Source organism: Pithys albifrons, chromosome Z (assembly GCF_047495875.1).
Source record: "Pithys albifrons albifrons isolate INPA30051 chromosome Z, PitAlb_v1, whole genome shotgun sequence".
In the NCBI taxonomy this organism is placed as follows: Eukaryota; Metazoa; Chordata; class Aves; order Passeriformes; family Thamnophilidae; genus Pithys; species Pithys albifrons.
The window spans coordinates 26760648-26775950 of NC_092497.1; the positions used below are offsets into that span (position 1 = coordinate 26760648).

General features: G+C 38.0%; 1 protein-coding gene across 1 annotated transcript in view; it reads left to right on the forward strand.

The window, feature by feature from the left end:
- ANKRD31 (ankyrin repeat domain 31) overlaps nucleotides 1-15303 on the forward strand; it is a 59434-nt gene that overhangs the window by 33846 nt on the left and 10285 nt on the right. The window contains exons 16-23 of the mRNA XM_071581537.1: nucleotides 1179-1338; nucleotides 1756-1835; nucleotides 2573-2654; nucleotides 4719-4815; nucleotides 6918-7959; nucleotides 10088-10228; nucleotides 12465-12561; nucleotides 14064-14261. Of these exons, the coding sequence (XP_071437638.1) occupies nucleotides 1179-1338; nucleotides 1756-1835; nucleotides 2573-2654; nucleotides 4719-4815; nucleotides 6918-7959; nucleotides 10088-10228; nucleotides 12465-12561; nucleotides 14064-14261 (1897 nt within the window). The remainder of the gene's footprint in view (nucleotides 1-1178; nucleotides 1339-1755; nucleotides 1836-2572; nucleotides 2655-4718; nucleotides 4816-6917; nucleotides 7960-10087; nucleotides 10229-12464; nucleotides 12562-14063; nucleotides 14262-15303) is intronic.

Genomic DNA, 15303 nt, shown 5'->3' on the forward strand with positions numbered 1-15303 from the left:
TTCCTGATCCCTTTGGGGCTGACCAGAAGTCAAAGCCTGTTGTTAAGGGTCCAAATGTCCCTTTGTCCAAATGCCCCTTAAAAACTGATAGGCTTGGGCTGTTGACCATCTCTCTGTGAAGCCTATTCCAGTGTTTGACCATCTCTCAGAGTAAAGAAATGCTTCCTGATGTCCATTCTTAACCTCCACTAGCACAACCTTGAACCATATCCACACATCCTACCTCTGGATCTTGGGGTGGAGGGATGTGCACCTCCCTCCCCACTTCCCCTGCTCAGGAAGCTGTAGAGAGCAGTGAGGTCACCCCTCAGCCTCCTTTTCTGCAAACTGAACAAGCCCACAGCCCCTACTGGCTCCTTGCAGGATATGTCTTCCAGCTCTCTCACCAGCCTTGTTGCCCTCCTCCAGGCACATCCAAGGACCTTCACATCATTCTTAAATTGTGGGGCCCAGCACTGCACAGAAATAAATAAAATGTTCCTTTGGAGACTGAGTTCTGGGGAGCTGAGCGTAAAGAAGATGACACCAGATTGGCTCAAACGTACTTCTATTTCTGTCAGAAGGACTGTTTCATCACATTTATCTTTTTCTGTGAACAATGGTACATCAAAGGGGATGATTTCACAGGCCTGGTGCCAAACTATCATTAGGGTTCTTGCGAACTTGTATGTTATTTTTCAGTATTGTGAGGGAAAACCAGCAGCAAACATTCTGAACTTCAAGAGAGTATTCTCTTTCTGATACTTTCTCATACTTACCTGTACTCTGAGTGTGAGAAATAAGAAAAATGCTACAATTGAGAAATCAGACATACAAAAATTCTTTACCATCAAAGGTCTGAGCTCATTAACACTTTATGATGTGAATTTTAGAGAATTAAGCAGACTTGCAAGTTATTTGGAATTAGGAAAAAAACCTGTAATTCCTTTATAACGTAAAAATGGTAAGACTAATGATAATTTGTGAATTATTTGTGTATTTTAATGGAAAAAATTAGAAATGTAAGATAGAAATCTATGTTGAAAATAGCTAATTTATCTGATTTGTTTAAATTAGTAACAGGTTTTAGAGCATCTTATTTCTACCTGTATTATTTGTTATTTATGTTTGATACAACACATGTATTATTAGACCACAACAAGAATGATCACAATACAAATACTATAAATACATAATAGGCAGTCAGGATTCTACTGCAGCATGGAGCAAATCCCTGTGAGAGGGATGGGTCAGGGAGAAGTGCTTTGGATCAAGCTTATGATGAAGAAATGAAAGAACTTCTGAAGTCTTATGGTGCTATGGACTCCGTACTTCCTGCTCTGACTACTGAAGCTACTGGTATGTTGGTTTTGTAGTGTAAATCACAGTATTACCCTGTAGTCTTAAGAAAAAAAATATATTCAAATAGTGCTGTTTTGTGTAGCTGCGTATTGCCTGGCAGTGATTTACTTAACTCTATTAACTTGGAATTATATTTATTTACTTACTTACAGAAAATAGGATATATGAGTGGTGTTTTTTTTTCTGAGAGAATGAGGTATAAGAACATATTCAGGTCTTCAAATTTTCGTTTTTATCCATATTTCCCTTCACAGGAGATTTAAAAAGCTTTAAAGGCTTTTTTTCCTTATGCTACCTAAATTTGATCTCAAGACAAAGTGGGTTTTTTTATGGTATGATCTACCATTGCATCTTTGTAACATATTATGCTCCTGCAAATTAATTTTAATTTCTTTTTTTAAATTAATTATGGAGAGAGGAAATCGAAACATCCTTGCTATGACTGCTGTAAAAATGATGATGCAGCTTTGGAGCCACATGAGAAATATACCGTGGTAAGTGTAGGTAACTGAGTTGTGTTAAACTGCATAGTAGTACTGCATAGTGACATTTGCTGACTGAATAATACAAAATATATATAAAAATACAATAATATAAAAATATAATGTAAATATTTACTCTACTAGAATGTATGTAAACTCAGCATAATGCAAAGGTTTATAGTTGGTAAGTTGTGTTTTGCATGTATATGTGTTTATTTTCACCTCTCTCTGTTCATGGTTCTTGTGCATTTACATTTATTGTGCAAACAGCATTCAATGATTATATTTCTTACTGCTTATATGAATAGAAAAAAGGTCATGAGTCCTCAGGCTTTTCATCACATTTCCAGAATGGTTCTTTTTGAAATAGTAATGAATTGTCCTCATGATGAAGGTATTTAGAAACTGTTTATCGTAATGTAAAACAATCAGGCTGTGTTTATATTGTCTAGGTGATGCTGTCATGCTGAAATTCACTGTCTAATCCTTGCAGAGTGGTCAGAGGTGGGACTCTGAGCATGGACTAGTTTATGTGCCTGGGCAAAAGCAGGCTGTGACAGCCACTTGCTGAGCATGCCTTTGGCAGTATGTGTGTCTGTTCTACCAGTGCCCCATTGCCTTTACGCAGTAATTCCCTGCCTGCAGTGACTCGAGTCTGCCAATACTTAAACTGCAGGCCCTGTATTGTGGCCTGTTTTCTATAGTGCACTTGGCTCTGCTTCTTACCATCATTTCATGTTTGTTAACAGGAGTCTGTTGCTGCCTTACATGATACAGAAAAGAAGCAGAAAGAATTGTTATTATTTGAATTGAGAACTTCCAAAGATGCAGGTACACATAAATTCAAGTGTTTGACTAGTTTTAGGGGGTAAATATCTTTTGTAATATAATTTTTAAAAAATGTTATTGCACGTAATATATTTTGATTATCTCCTTTGAAAAATACAGCTTTAGAGAATAAGATCTTAATAGTATCTCGGAGGTAAGTGTACCTCCTGAAATACTTCCAGTTGAGAGAAAAGCTAAGCGTGCCGCTTGGAGGCACGTGTCTCAAGTCAGCCGAATTATATAAAAGGAATCGTTAGATAAGAATGGCCACTGTTGGCAGCATTATTCAGTTACAAGTACACGAGCCCCTCCATCATCAAGAACAGCTATGTCTGTATGTAAAGTAGCAGATGCAGCATTTTCATTCTACTGTGACTGGACTTACAGGAGCCTGAAATAGTTTATGAGAGAAAAAAGAATTCTTTAAGACAGATATTGTGCATGATGGACAGCTTCAGAAAAGCTGATGCCCAGAGGTGTAATTTGTTTTAGGCTATCAAATCTCAGTTCAGATTAATCTCAAGACCTACTAAGTGACAGTGACTTCTTAGGAGATCATGCTGCTGCTCCTGTGAAGCAGTTGGAGTCTGTAGTGTCTGTGCCATAACTCTTGAAGTGGAGTAGCTTGCTGGTGGCATGGCTTGCTGCAGGAATACCTTTGACAACGGCCTCTCTTCTGAGCTGCCCTTGCTTTGTACGCAGGGCTATTTACTTTGGAGCAGTTCATGCCCATGAAACAGTTTTGCCTCCTGATAGAAAAAAGGGTTTGATTTAAAAATTTTTTTTTCCTGAATATAGGGTGGGGCTTTCAAATCATATTTAGAAGGAAATCTATCCCTTTAAGTCTGAAATATAGAATTATGCAGACTTATAGTGTATGAAAATTTATGGTGTATGAACTCTTAATTAAAATAGATATGTTTTCTTGAAAAATGTTTGACAAACAGGTAGATGGTACAACAGGCAGAAGCTTGTAGACAGAACTATCAGACTTCTGTTTAGGAGTATGAGAAAAAGGAACATGGTGATCTATTATCACTACTGACAAAAGCATTAATATTATAGCACATCATAGATTAAGTCATAGTCATTACCACTGAAGAGGCACAAGACTGAACAAGAACATGGAAGTACATTGACAAAATGTAGAATAAAATTTCAAGGTATTTTCATGTGTGAAACCTACTGTAAATAACAGATTCAAATTTGCTATAAAGCTGCCTTAATAAGAGCAATATGTACATATTACTAAGTAAGTACTGGTAGATACTGTACTGCAAAGCAGGTTTAGGGAAACATTTTATAAAAGCCAATTTTAAGACTGTAATTTCCCATTTTTCATGATTATGGAAAGCTCTCATTGTCTGTTGTAGAATCTCTGGAATTAGATTACACATGTAGCAAATTAGCCCAGTGGTATCCACTGGTCATGACTTCTTGCCCTCCCTTATGCTATATGTCTTAAGAGATAGGATATTTAAAGAGGAATTTATATTTGCTCTTCTTAATTTAGAAAAATACAGCTAATAGAAAGGGACAATTGATCATTTTATTTTATAATACAAGTTTGAAATGATGTAAAACTTGATAGATATGCTTTTACCATTGTATGTAACTTGAAAAAGTCTTGGTTCATTAAAGTATTTTATAATACTTCAAAAATAAAAGTTTTAGGCACCTTCGTAAGACTGTGTAGCCTCAGTGTAATTGTCATTAGGTTGCTCCTTGCAACACAAAGAACTTCAAAATTTTTAGTGCTTATCATCTATAGGGCAGTTCTTTAATGTATCCATTTCTTTTATTAATTTCCTAGACAAAGTACTTGTGCTTCAAAATTTTCCAGTATGAGCTATTTTCTTTAAGTTAAACTTGTATTTCATTCTTTCTATGAAGAATTTAATTAAAAGTACGTCAATTGTAAAGAGCTATCATGATAGTATAAGGTACTGCTCCTACAGTATCTCTATACATTGGTTGTGTGTTTGCTACATTAAAAATGGTATTACTGTAATTATTTTCTACTGCTTATTGCCATCATAATTTTGCTTATTTCAAAATATTGCACAGATATGTATATACAAAAGCTGTCTCAGATACAAGATACTTTGAATGAAATGCTTGCAAACCAGAAAACAGAGAGGGATACCCTTGCTAAAAAATACAGGTAAGTAGTACAGGGATGGTATTCATAGAAAGCTATTCTTTATAGAATTAGTGTTAGAAGTTGTTATGAGACTAGCGTAGAGTGGCATGAAAGTAAATCTATGTGGTTTTCTTCAGATTTTGTGGAAGCATGATCCATATTGACTGCAGTTACCTCCAGTAAGAGTTTGCATCAAGGAAGAAGTCAAGGTTTAGCTAGTGCATAGTAATTAATTGCTGTACACCCAGTGAGCATTGAAATTTGGTAGTGAACATACAGAAGGTGTGGAAAAATACCTAAGCAGAAATTAGGAAATGGAGGTATGGAGGAATTATATTTATTTTGCAATATCATGGGGAAAGTAGGAGCAACACAAGGCACTACTTGGAATGTCTCAGCCTCTGGGTTGTTTCCTTAGCACCCCTAGATTAGGAGTTTTGAGCCATCAGCCTGCAAGAGCCATTTAGAGAAATGGTTTGAAGCATGCTTGCAAGACATTCATTTTTTATGAGCACAACTCAAATGTGAGCTAGAAGTGCTCACCTTAGTGTGTGCATGGACTGTGGGAATTGTCAGCTTCATGATGCTAGCTCCCACAAGGCCCCTTTTGACTTCCTGTGAGAGGGACTACCTCAGTTCTGTCATGTGGGGAGTGCTCAGCTAACAGCAGAGCATGCTATTCAATGGATGTTTCTAGGTCAGCTGATGAGGAGGATGCCTTCATACTGTTTGTGTGAGCAAGATTGGTTGGTCATGTAAAAGCAGCAGTCTACAGCTTCCAGGTAGACCCTGTTAGGTGAGCTGTTGAGCAAAGAGACTGAAATATTTCTGTCATGAGCCATTTTACCAGCTAAAAATGTAACATACATTGATTACACAGATAATAATAAAAGCCAAGAAATTAATTTAGGAGGAGTTAGGATTCTAACATGTCCTTGTGTACAAACGAGTGATTGAATTAAGAAAGAAAGGCAGTAAAATTAATAACTACACAAGCTTATTTGCCTTCTAATATTAAGAGTGAAAGTGTGTTCCAGAGTAAAATGGTAAATATTTCGGGGTATTGCAGATAGCCTTCAGGTAATGTAACAACTATCCATCAACAGTAATGAGCTACATGGCAAATCACATTAAATTTCATTTTTAATATTTATATGGTGAACATTTTATTTTTAAGCAATTGGCTTGTAACTTTCGTCACACAAGCCATATAATGTATTAAAGATCAAGGGGCATCATCACATTTTCCATCTTCCAGTTATTCAGTTAATTGGTCCAGGGAGACTAACATGCTTCCACTTTTGTTCCTTCAGAGATACTAAAATTTATCTCTTACCTGAGAAAAATGAGCAAGAAAAAGAGTATCATATTTGATACCACCACTAAGGTACCAGAGTACTAATGATATCACTTGTCCCATGAGGGAGGAATTAGGAGAAAAGAGTATTATGCTGGGCTGATGGCTCTTGTGCCAAAATAAATGGAGTAAATGAAGAATTCCCTTCCAACAGAAAGGAGGTTAAGTCCCCCAGGGAAGGAGTCTCACAAGAAGGAGGCTCAGGCTGGAAGCAGGGTCTGATAAAGGGTAAGGCATTTCCAGATATACAGGCAATATCCTAAACTTCTCTGTCCTCTTAATCATCATGTGATATTATTACAGTTACAGCTTCACAAAATGTTTTGTTGTGCACATCATAAAAAAATTCCAATAGCATCAGTCTTCAGTAGGTCATGCTGAGCTCATTTTAAAAGGCTCTGAATTAGAGCCTCAAAAGCATTGAATTCAATGAAGTATTATTAATTGTGGTGATAAAAGAGCAGACAGAGAACAGACCCAGTTTGGATTGTGTGAGTGAAGGGTGATACAGGAGTACAAGGCTATTACTGAAGTTTTGATGCTTTTCATCCTAGTTCTGTTGGATTCCTCCTTGAATCTTACTTCTGCATCCTGCTGTGAGATTCTGCATTTTATCCAAAAGCCTGGGATTTGAACTTTAAACTTCACACATCATAAAAATACTGTTCAAATTTTAGGTATATTCCTGTTCTTAGTGGATTACATCTATTAAACTGTCCTTATTTTGTGTACAGTAATTGATGTCCTTATTTTTTATTTTTTATAGGGCTTCAGTGGAATCTTTCAAAAAAGAAGTACTGAGGGAGCAGTTAATTAACCTTGCTTCTAAGCAAAAGAGTGTGTTGACTATTGCCCAAACCCAGGAAAAATTAGTGCAGAAAATACAAAATTACAGAAAAACAAAGCAAATTTTCAGTTTATCATCTTCAGAGAAGCAAATCTCAGACTTGGTTATTTTCCATGGAAATGATATAAGACCAAGTTTAACTGCTGATGAAATCATGTGTCCTGATGTAGTTACACTTAGTCTGGGGCTTGGTGCCAGCACGCCTAATGGAAGTAGAGTAGGAGCACATGTCTCTTTAGAAAATAGATTTTCAGCTCAGGAATGCAGCCAGCATCCACACATCTGCTTGGACGAGACAGTAGCAAATAATGAAGCAATTAAAAGCAAAGGGGCTTCTGATTATGCTTTGGTATCTGCAAACAGGGTAAGAGAATATCCCTTAGACAACGTGTCAAAGCTGAAAAATGCTGCAGAAGTGGTGACATTGCCTTCAGAACCTACTCTTTCCACTGCTAAAACTAAGTGCTCACAGAAAAAAACCATTGATTGTGTAGTGTTTGCAGACCAAGGAAACAAGTCTTTAAAGCCCACTTCAGTGACCAACACAGTAAATATTGTAGAAACCCGAAGCACTGCTGTGAATAAGAATGTCTGTCAGCTGGCCAGTGACTGCCAGCAGGTTACTACACATGAGAATCTACACAGTAATGTAAATAAGAAAGAAGCTTTGCAGCAGCAGCAAGTAATTTTGTTAGCATCTACGAAGAACTTCCCTAATACTTCGCAGCAAATGGTCTTGCGGAGTCGTAAGAATTCATTTAATACCAACTTGGTGCTTACAAATCTTACCTCAAATTCAAATTCTCGAGTAAATGTCAGTGAGAAATCTTCACAGAGCTATAATAACCAGGAATGGGAGAACAAACAAGGACGTAAAAATAAGAAAAATCCTCAGTTGATTGATCTGCTTGAATTGGGAAGAATTAAGCCAGGAGAAAATGTTTTAGAATTCAAACTGCAGGTAATTGTGGAGATCAAATAATGTTAATATTGGCATATAATGAAAAAACCCCTACACACTAAAATGGGGAAACAGCAGTTCTCATGCTTCAGTTTGCATTTTCAGCACTTATTGAATGTTTTTATTCACTGGTTACAGATCACTGTTTTCTAAGTGTTAAAGTAAAATGCTATGCATGAAATCTTTTGTCAGCTGTAACACACAGAATATTGCATATGTAAAATTTGTGTTTAGCATTGTATTATCAGTTGCTATTTCCTATTGCTAGAACCAGAGTGGAATTGTTGGTTGATCTACATTGTGTAATACCTGATTTTCATATTGGAAGGAGCAGGAACATAAAGGTTTTGAGACTTACTGTGATTCTTGGAAGCAACTTTCAAGTCTCTCAGATAAATGTGACACTGAGAATTTCATAGTGCTGTAATAGACATAATTACATGCGAAATTACTTGCTTACATGTTAGCTGGCTCTTTCATTTTACAGTCTGGTATGAACCATATTTGAATAAAAAAAAGAAAAAGAAACCTCTTTTTTTAATATGAAAGAATGTCCATGTCCCTCCAAATACAGAGCAGATTTGCAAGGCAGGTGCCAGGGGCCTGGCTTAGTATTGAGCAAATGAGGGAATCACCGACTGAATTCCCAGATGAGAGCTAGTTATTTTCAGGGCAGCATATTGATGCATGAAACATGAAAGGTTCTTTTCAGCCAACTCACCAGATGCAGTTTATGTAGAAAGGACTCCTTCTTCTACACCTATAATCTGCTCAGGAATGCTTTTCTGCTGAGAGTTGCCATTTCATTTGGTCTTATGTTGGTAATGTAAGATAGTGCCAGTCATGAGGCGTTATGTTGTGTCATATGATAGGTATGTAGATGTACTTCTTTTCTTTAAAGGGATGAAGAATTGAGTATGCTTACTGTAATTTCTCAAGACAGTTATCTGTAGTACCACCTTGATGCATGTGGATTTTAGGGAATTTGAAGTACTGATGTTTGGAGTGTAGAGAAGGCAGTAGTTTTTACAAGGGTGAAAATAACACTCACTCATTTCTTGAAAGACAGGGCTATAGAGATTGAAATTTAGAAACCAGTGTCTGTTGCATTGTAAAGAGGACAGGATCAGTAAATTTTCCTTCTTCATTGTTTTGGAGATGTATTTGTCAAGAACATGTAGCTGGTACATAGTCCATACTTAAGGCTAGCTTTGGACAGGCAGAATGCATTTGTTGAATTTTGTAGACCTAGACTGTGAAATTGTGAACTGGATTAAGCGCTTATCAAAATATTTGGGTTAATAATCTTAATTTAGCTTCTTACAGACACTCCAAGCCAGTGGATATGGTAAGAGGTGGTTCAATATTTGCTGGTGAATCATTCTCTTATTCCAATTTATTTATTTAACCTAAAGTTAAGTGACCTTACTAAGTTCTAACAGAGTTTATCACCAGCTATTTTTTGCATTACTTAGCTGTGTTAGTCTGAGACCAGTGTGACAGAACCATAACTTGTTCAATTATAAACAACTGTAGTAGGTTGTGCTTCTGGTTTGCAGAACTGAGCTGTATTATCAAAAAAGCACTAACAATAAGTTTTATACTTAATTTTGCAGAAGATGAGACTGTCAACTTCATCCTAAAACATGTGAATTATATCCCTTCATATAAGGAAAATTTTTATGCAAATATATTTCATCTTGCACCATTGCTGGAATATCACTGTGACATGCATGTTTCACATGTGTAAGGCAGATTGCATTTGAGTAGCAGTTTTGTGTTGGAAAGACTTGCCTTCTGTGAATGCCTGAGTTCACTCTTGCAAATTAATTTATTCAAAGCCTTGTTATGTCTAAGAGGAAATAAGATGCAAATACAGTTCTGATAAACACACGTTGGGAGATTTGTCTTCTCATTGGATACAATATCTTATTCTGATGGAATAAATCCTCTTATTTTACATAACACAGTTTATGATAGTGGCATTAAATTCTTTAGCTTTTTTCAGATAAAAGCAGAATTAGCTGCAACTTTTCAGCTATATTCTTCAGCATTTTTTATATTTCCAGAATGTTCTTTCAGATTTCATAACTGATGAGTTGAAATTATTTCTTACTCTTTTTTTTAGGAATTTGGTCACAAAGCTACACTCTTAAAGAATGGCAAAATCAGAACCAGTAAAGGACAAATACTGCAGAGTCCAGTTCTGTGGGTTAAAAATCTATTAGGAAGAGATACTTCTGTGACATGGAAGTATGCATGGAATAAGGTAGGCCTGATTTTACTCCTCAAAACATCAATAAAAATGCCTATAACAAGTTTCAAAACTCTAGATCTCCATGCTGTTCTTAAAACAAGAGAGAGTACAAGCCTAACTTTTAAAAGGTCTTCTTACTTTTAATGAATGAGCAACAAAAAAAGAACAGAATAGCTGTAGCTGTTCAGAGATGAACTAGTCACAAGCGTTCAAAGAATATAGAATGCGCACACTGTAAACTTTTGGGGATTTGAGAGCGTGGGTTTAAAGATCACAGAATCACAGAATGTGCTGGGTTGGAAGGATCCCACAAGGGCCATTGAGTCCAACTTCTGGCCTTACTGCACAGGACTGTCCCCAAGAGTCACACCATGTGCCTAAGAGTATTGTCCAAATGCTTTTTGAACTGTCAGGCTTGGTGCTGTGACCACTTCCCTGGGGAGCCTGTTCAGTGCCCAACCACCCTCTAGGTGAGGAATCTTTTTCTAATATCCTACATAAACCTCCTCTGACACAACTTCAGGCCATTCCCTCAGCTCTGTCACTGGTCACCACTGAGAAGAGATCAGCGCCTGCCCCTCCTCTTCCCCTCATGTGGAAGTTGTAACTGCAATGAGATCTTCCTTCAGTCTCCTCTTCTCCAGGCTGAACAGACCAAGTGCCCTCAGCCACTCCTCACATGGCTTCTCCTCAAGGCCCTTCACCATCTTCATTACCCTCCTTTGGACACTCTCTAATAGCCTTATATCTTCCTTATATTGTGGCACCCAAAACTGCACACAATATTCCAGGTGAGGCCGCCCCAGTGCAAAGCAGAGTGGGACAATCTCCTCCCTTGACCGGCTGGTGATGCTGTGCCTGATGCCCCCCAGGACACAGTTGGCCCTCCTGGCTGCCAGGGCACTGCTGACTCACATTCAACTTGCCATCGACCAGGACGCCCAGGTCCCTTTCCACGATGCTGCTTTCCAGCTTCTCATTTCCCAGTCTGTATATACATTCAGGGATGCCCCATGCCAGGCATAGAATTTGGCATTTGCCCTTGTTGAACTTCGTATGATTGGTGATTCCCCATCCTCTAATTTGTCCAGGTCTCTCTCTCAAGGCTTCCTTGCCTTTGAGGAAGTCAACAGCTCCCCCCAGTTTTGTGTAATCTGCAAACTTGCTTAGTATCCCTTCCAGTCCTGCATCCAGGTTGTTTATGAAGATCTTGAAGAGCACAGGGCACCAGATGGAGCCCTATGGAACCCCACTAGTGACAGGTCACCAGTCTGATGTTACCCCATTCACTATTACCCTCTGTGCTCGACCTGTGTGCCAACTGCTCACCCACCACATGATGTGTTTATCCAGCTGTGGGCTGGAGACTTTGGAAGGATCCTGTGAGAGAGAGAGTATTGAAAGCTTTACTGAAATCCAAAAAGATTACAGCAGCTGGCTTCCCTTGGTCCCTAGATGGGAAGTCAGCTTTCATAAGCAGGACTTTGCTCTCATGAAGCCATGCTGGCTGTGACTGATGACTGCATTGTCTGTCAGGTATTTTTCAATACCTCCAAAATAAATCTTCTCCATAACTTTACCAGGCACTGAAGCAAGACTGAAAGGCCTGTAGTTTACAGGATCCTCCTTGCCCTTGAAAGCTGAGACAATGTTCACCAGCTTCCAGTCAGCTGGGATCTCTCCAGAATCCCAAGACCACTCAAAAATCACTGAGACATGTTTTGCAATGACATCAGCTAGCTCTTGAGGATTCTGGGAGGAATACTATCAGCCTCATAGATTTGTAGAGATCTGGCTGGAACAGCAGATCCCTCACAATTTCAAAGTTGACTGGAATTTGATCAGTCTCGCAGTCATGGTCCTCCAGCTCAGGGCACTGAGATCCCCTTGTTCTGTCATCCATGGAAAAGAAGAACTCTGCCTTGTCTCTGTCCCTGTTTGTGAGCTGAAAGGTAGTTTGAATAAGGAGCAAGCTAGTTGAAATGTTCTGGACAAATGTTGCAGAAATACTGACAGAGTTTAGAGGTCTTTGCAGATGGGCTGTATTATGCTCGTGGGTTTTTTTTTTTTGGGGGGGGTGTTTCATTTAGAATTCAAATTAGCAGAATTTCTCCTCGATCTTGATAGACATGGATTAGACTGGTAAGTGCATAAACTCAGTTTTATAAGAAGTGACATTTTTCCACCTATCAAAAAAACCCCTACTAATTCAAAACAACCAGTTATCCACTTACATTTCTTTATACAGGTTACATATCTTGGGACAGAGTTGTCAAAGTTTATTGTCGGTGGAGTGTCAGTTTCCAGTGACTTGGAGTTACCAACACAGGGAGGAAAGCCTTTGGGTATGTACCACTTAAAATCTAATATTCACCATAAGTGAAAGCAGCTGAAAATTATTTCTAAAGAACTTAAATCCCAAAATTCCTCTGTTGCTTTCTGATTCTTTTTTCTGAGATACATAGTTATCACAGATCTTGGGCTTGACATATAAGTAGTGTGAGAACTTACACATGAACTCTAAAGAAGTACACTTCTTTCACAAGTGTGTTGTGTGAGGAGGATAGTTAATTATGACTTTGTTGCTTTGTAAAAAAGTTTTATGTAAAATTTTACACTGAAATATTTGATAATAGTGAAGGTTTTAATGAACTATTTTAATACTTTGTTATTCTGTTGCAAATTCAGATACAGTAGCATAAGTTTTAGTCATGTATACATCTTCAAATCATATTGAATTGTCTGTGTTGGTGGAAATCCCAGTATGCCCAAGTAACAGTAATAACTAGGGGGGGGATTTTATTCTCTAAAAATGAGTACTCATAAGAAACAGTTCGCTGATTCGACAAAATGGCACTGAACAGTTTTTTCAGAACTGTTCAGCAGACTTCACAACTTCAATCTAATTTTGATAAGTAACGTATTCTCAGGGAAACCCAAATCCTTTTGACAGCCAGTTGTACTTGGAGTAAAACGGATTTAGTTTTCTAACTTTTAAATAGGCTTTTGAAAATTTCTCTAGTTCTTTTAAATTATTTCTCTTGTGGAATATTTATGATAAACATTATAACTTCTAGAACAGAGAAATCCATTTATTCAAAAATAGTGTTGAGAAACAAAAATCAGCCTGAAGAACAGTAAGTGTTTTGTCCCGAATAGTCCAGAGGAATCTGGAGAAGAGTATTTAATGAATTTTTTTTTATATATAATGTGTAATTAGCCCTAGGTGGGAAATTGAAGGAGGTAAAGCCAAAGTGTTCTCAGTTTCAGTTCCACTTCAAATACTACATGGACAGATATATAGCAGGAAATTAAACAGTGCCCAAAATTGCTTCAGAAAAGGATTAATCTTCACTGTTGTGCTGTGAGAACAGTTGTGGTCATCTGGCAATTCCCAGATGGTTTCCAGGACCAGTTCAGGAGTTAGCTTGTTCCAAGCACTGTTCCCAAGAGGCAGCACAGCATCTGAATTCAGTAAGATTGCTTGAAAGCAAACAAGAATAGTTGTGCTGTGATCATGTGTGTTGTGGTATGTTTCCATTTTCCTTAAGGCAAACAATGAAACATGCATATTTAGTAGACTACTTTTCAAATTAAATTTGTGCAGTGTCTAGTGTAAAAAGTATTTTTAATGAAAGAAGAGTGCCTCAATCATCTTACAGCAGCTACAGCTGGGCTGCAAAGAGCAAAGAAAAGCCCTTTCATGTGTTAGGTTGTGTAAGGCTAAGTGAAAATTTAGAGTAAGAAATGAAGAAAAATAAAAAGTGTAACTGTTCTGTGAATTAAACCACTGATGTTAAGCAATACTTTCTGTTCTTAGAACTAAAGTATCTTTTTATGCTCTCAGGAAAGGATTTTATCACAAGGAACACCAGCAACCACAGCCAGCATGATCACAGTCCTGGTACTGTCTCCATTGCTCAGCCTCTTGGGAGCTTCAACCTGAGCAATATACATCCAAACACCCCATCCTTGTCACAAACAGAAGCTGGGAAAACTTCACTGTGTGCCAGAAGAGAAGCATCTGTTGCTAGGGAATTTATGAGTAAGTGTTTTTTTAACTGTCTAAAAAAGTTAATGGTGGATGCAGGGACCGTGCAAGAAGTATGAAAGGAAGAAGAAAGTAGGTAGCATGGAATTGATTAGTGTGTGAGAGGGAAAGAGTGCTGGGGAAAAATGATGCTGCCAATAGGTTGGATTCATCTGAATGACCCAATAATGATGTTTTTCAGAGCTCAGTATTGTTGACTCTCCTGTGTCCAAATGGGAAACATTTTGCTATTTTGATGTAGTCAATGAAGTAACTCCATACCAAATATTCAGTTAAATGCCTTCATGGAATAATAGCATAGAGAAGTGTCTTCTGGATTTAGATAGAGAGATATGATTCATAAGCATTGCTAAATAGTCTCATGTAATCTAATTTAAAGGAAGATGTGGAAGTGTTCTCAAAGATGTTCTGATCTTTGTGTAGTTGACTGAGCTGGTAACGTTTGTGTTTTCAGTATTACATTTTTATGTTGATCGCACATTAAACCCCATGTGTAATGTTTGTACGACCTGAACAGTGCATTTCGCACTTTGACCTGGTACCGCCTGTGCTTACACTACAGAGGGATAACCCTGACTGACTGCAGCGCACAGTCAGAGAAATCAGCTCAAACTCTGCTGCCAGGTAACACTGTGCTGAAGTGGGAAACACCGCCAAGTCAGACCTGTTCTGGGAGGCAGTAGGACAAAAGCCAGAAGTGAAGTGCCTAGTCTTTGTCAGTCACATAAACTGAAAGTGTATCCACACTTTAAAGCAATTCTTTACGGTTCTGTACATGGGCCCTGCAGCTGCCTTGCAAAGGATGAAGTTTACCCCTGGGTCAACAAACATCTTCAGAACATGCTTTGTTATCCCGTTTTTTGTTTGGTTGTTTTTTGTTTGGTTGTTTTGGGGTATTTTTTGTATGTATGGCCAAACTTCGCAAATGCAGATTTGACCAGGGCTCTCCCCACATGGCTGTCCCCTTCCAGCCTGCACAGTGGATGTTTTAGGTGAGGCACAGTATGTGCAGAACTGGCCCCACCGTTTAACTCCT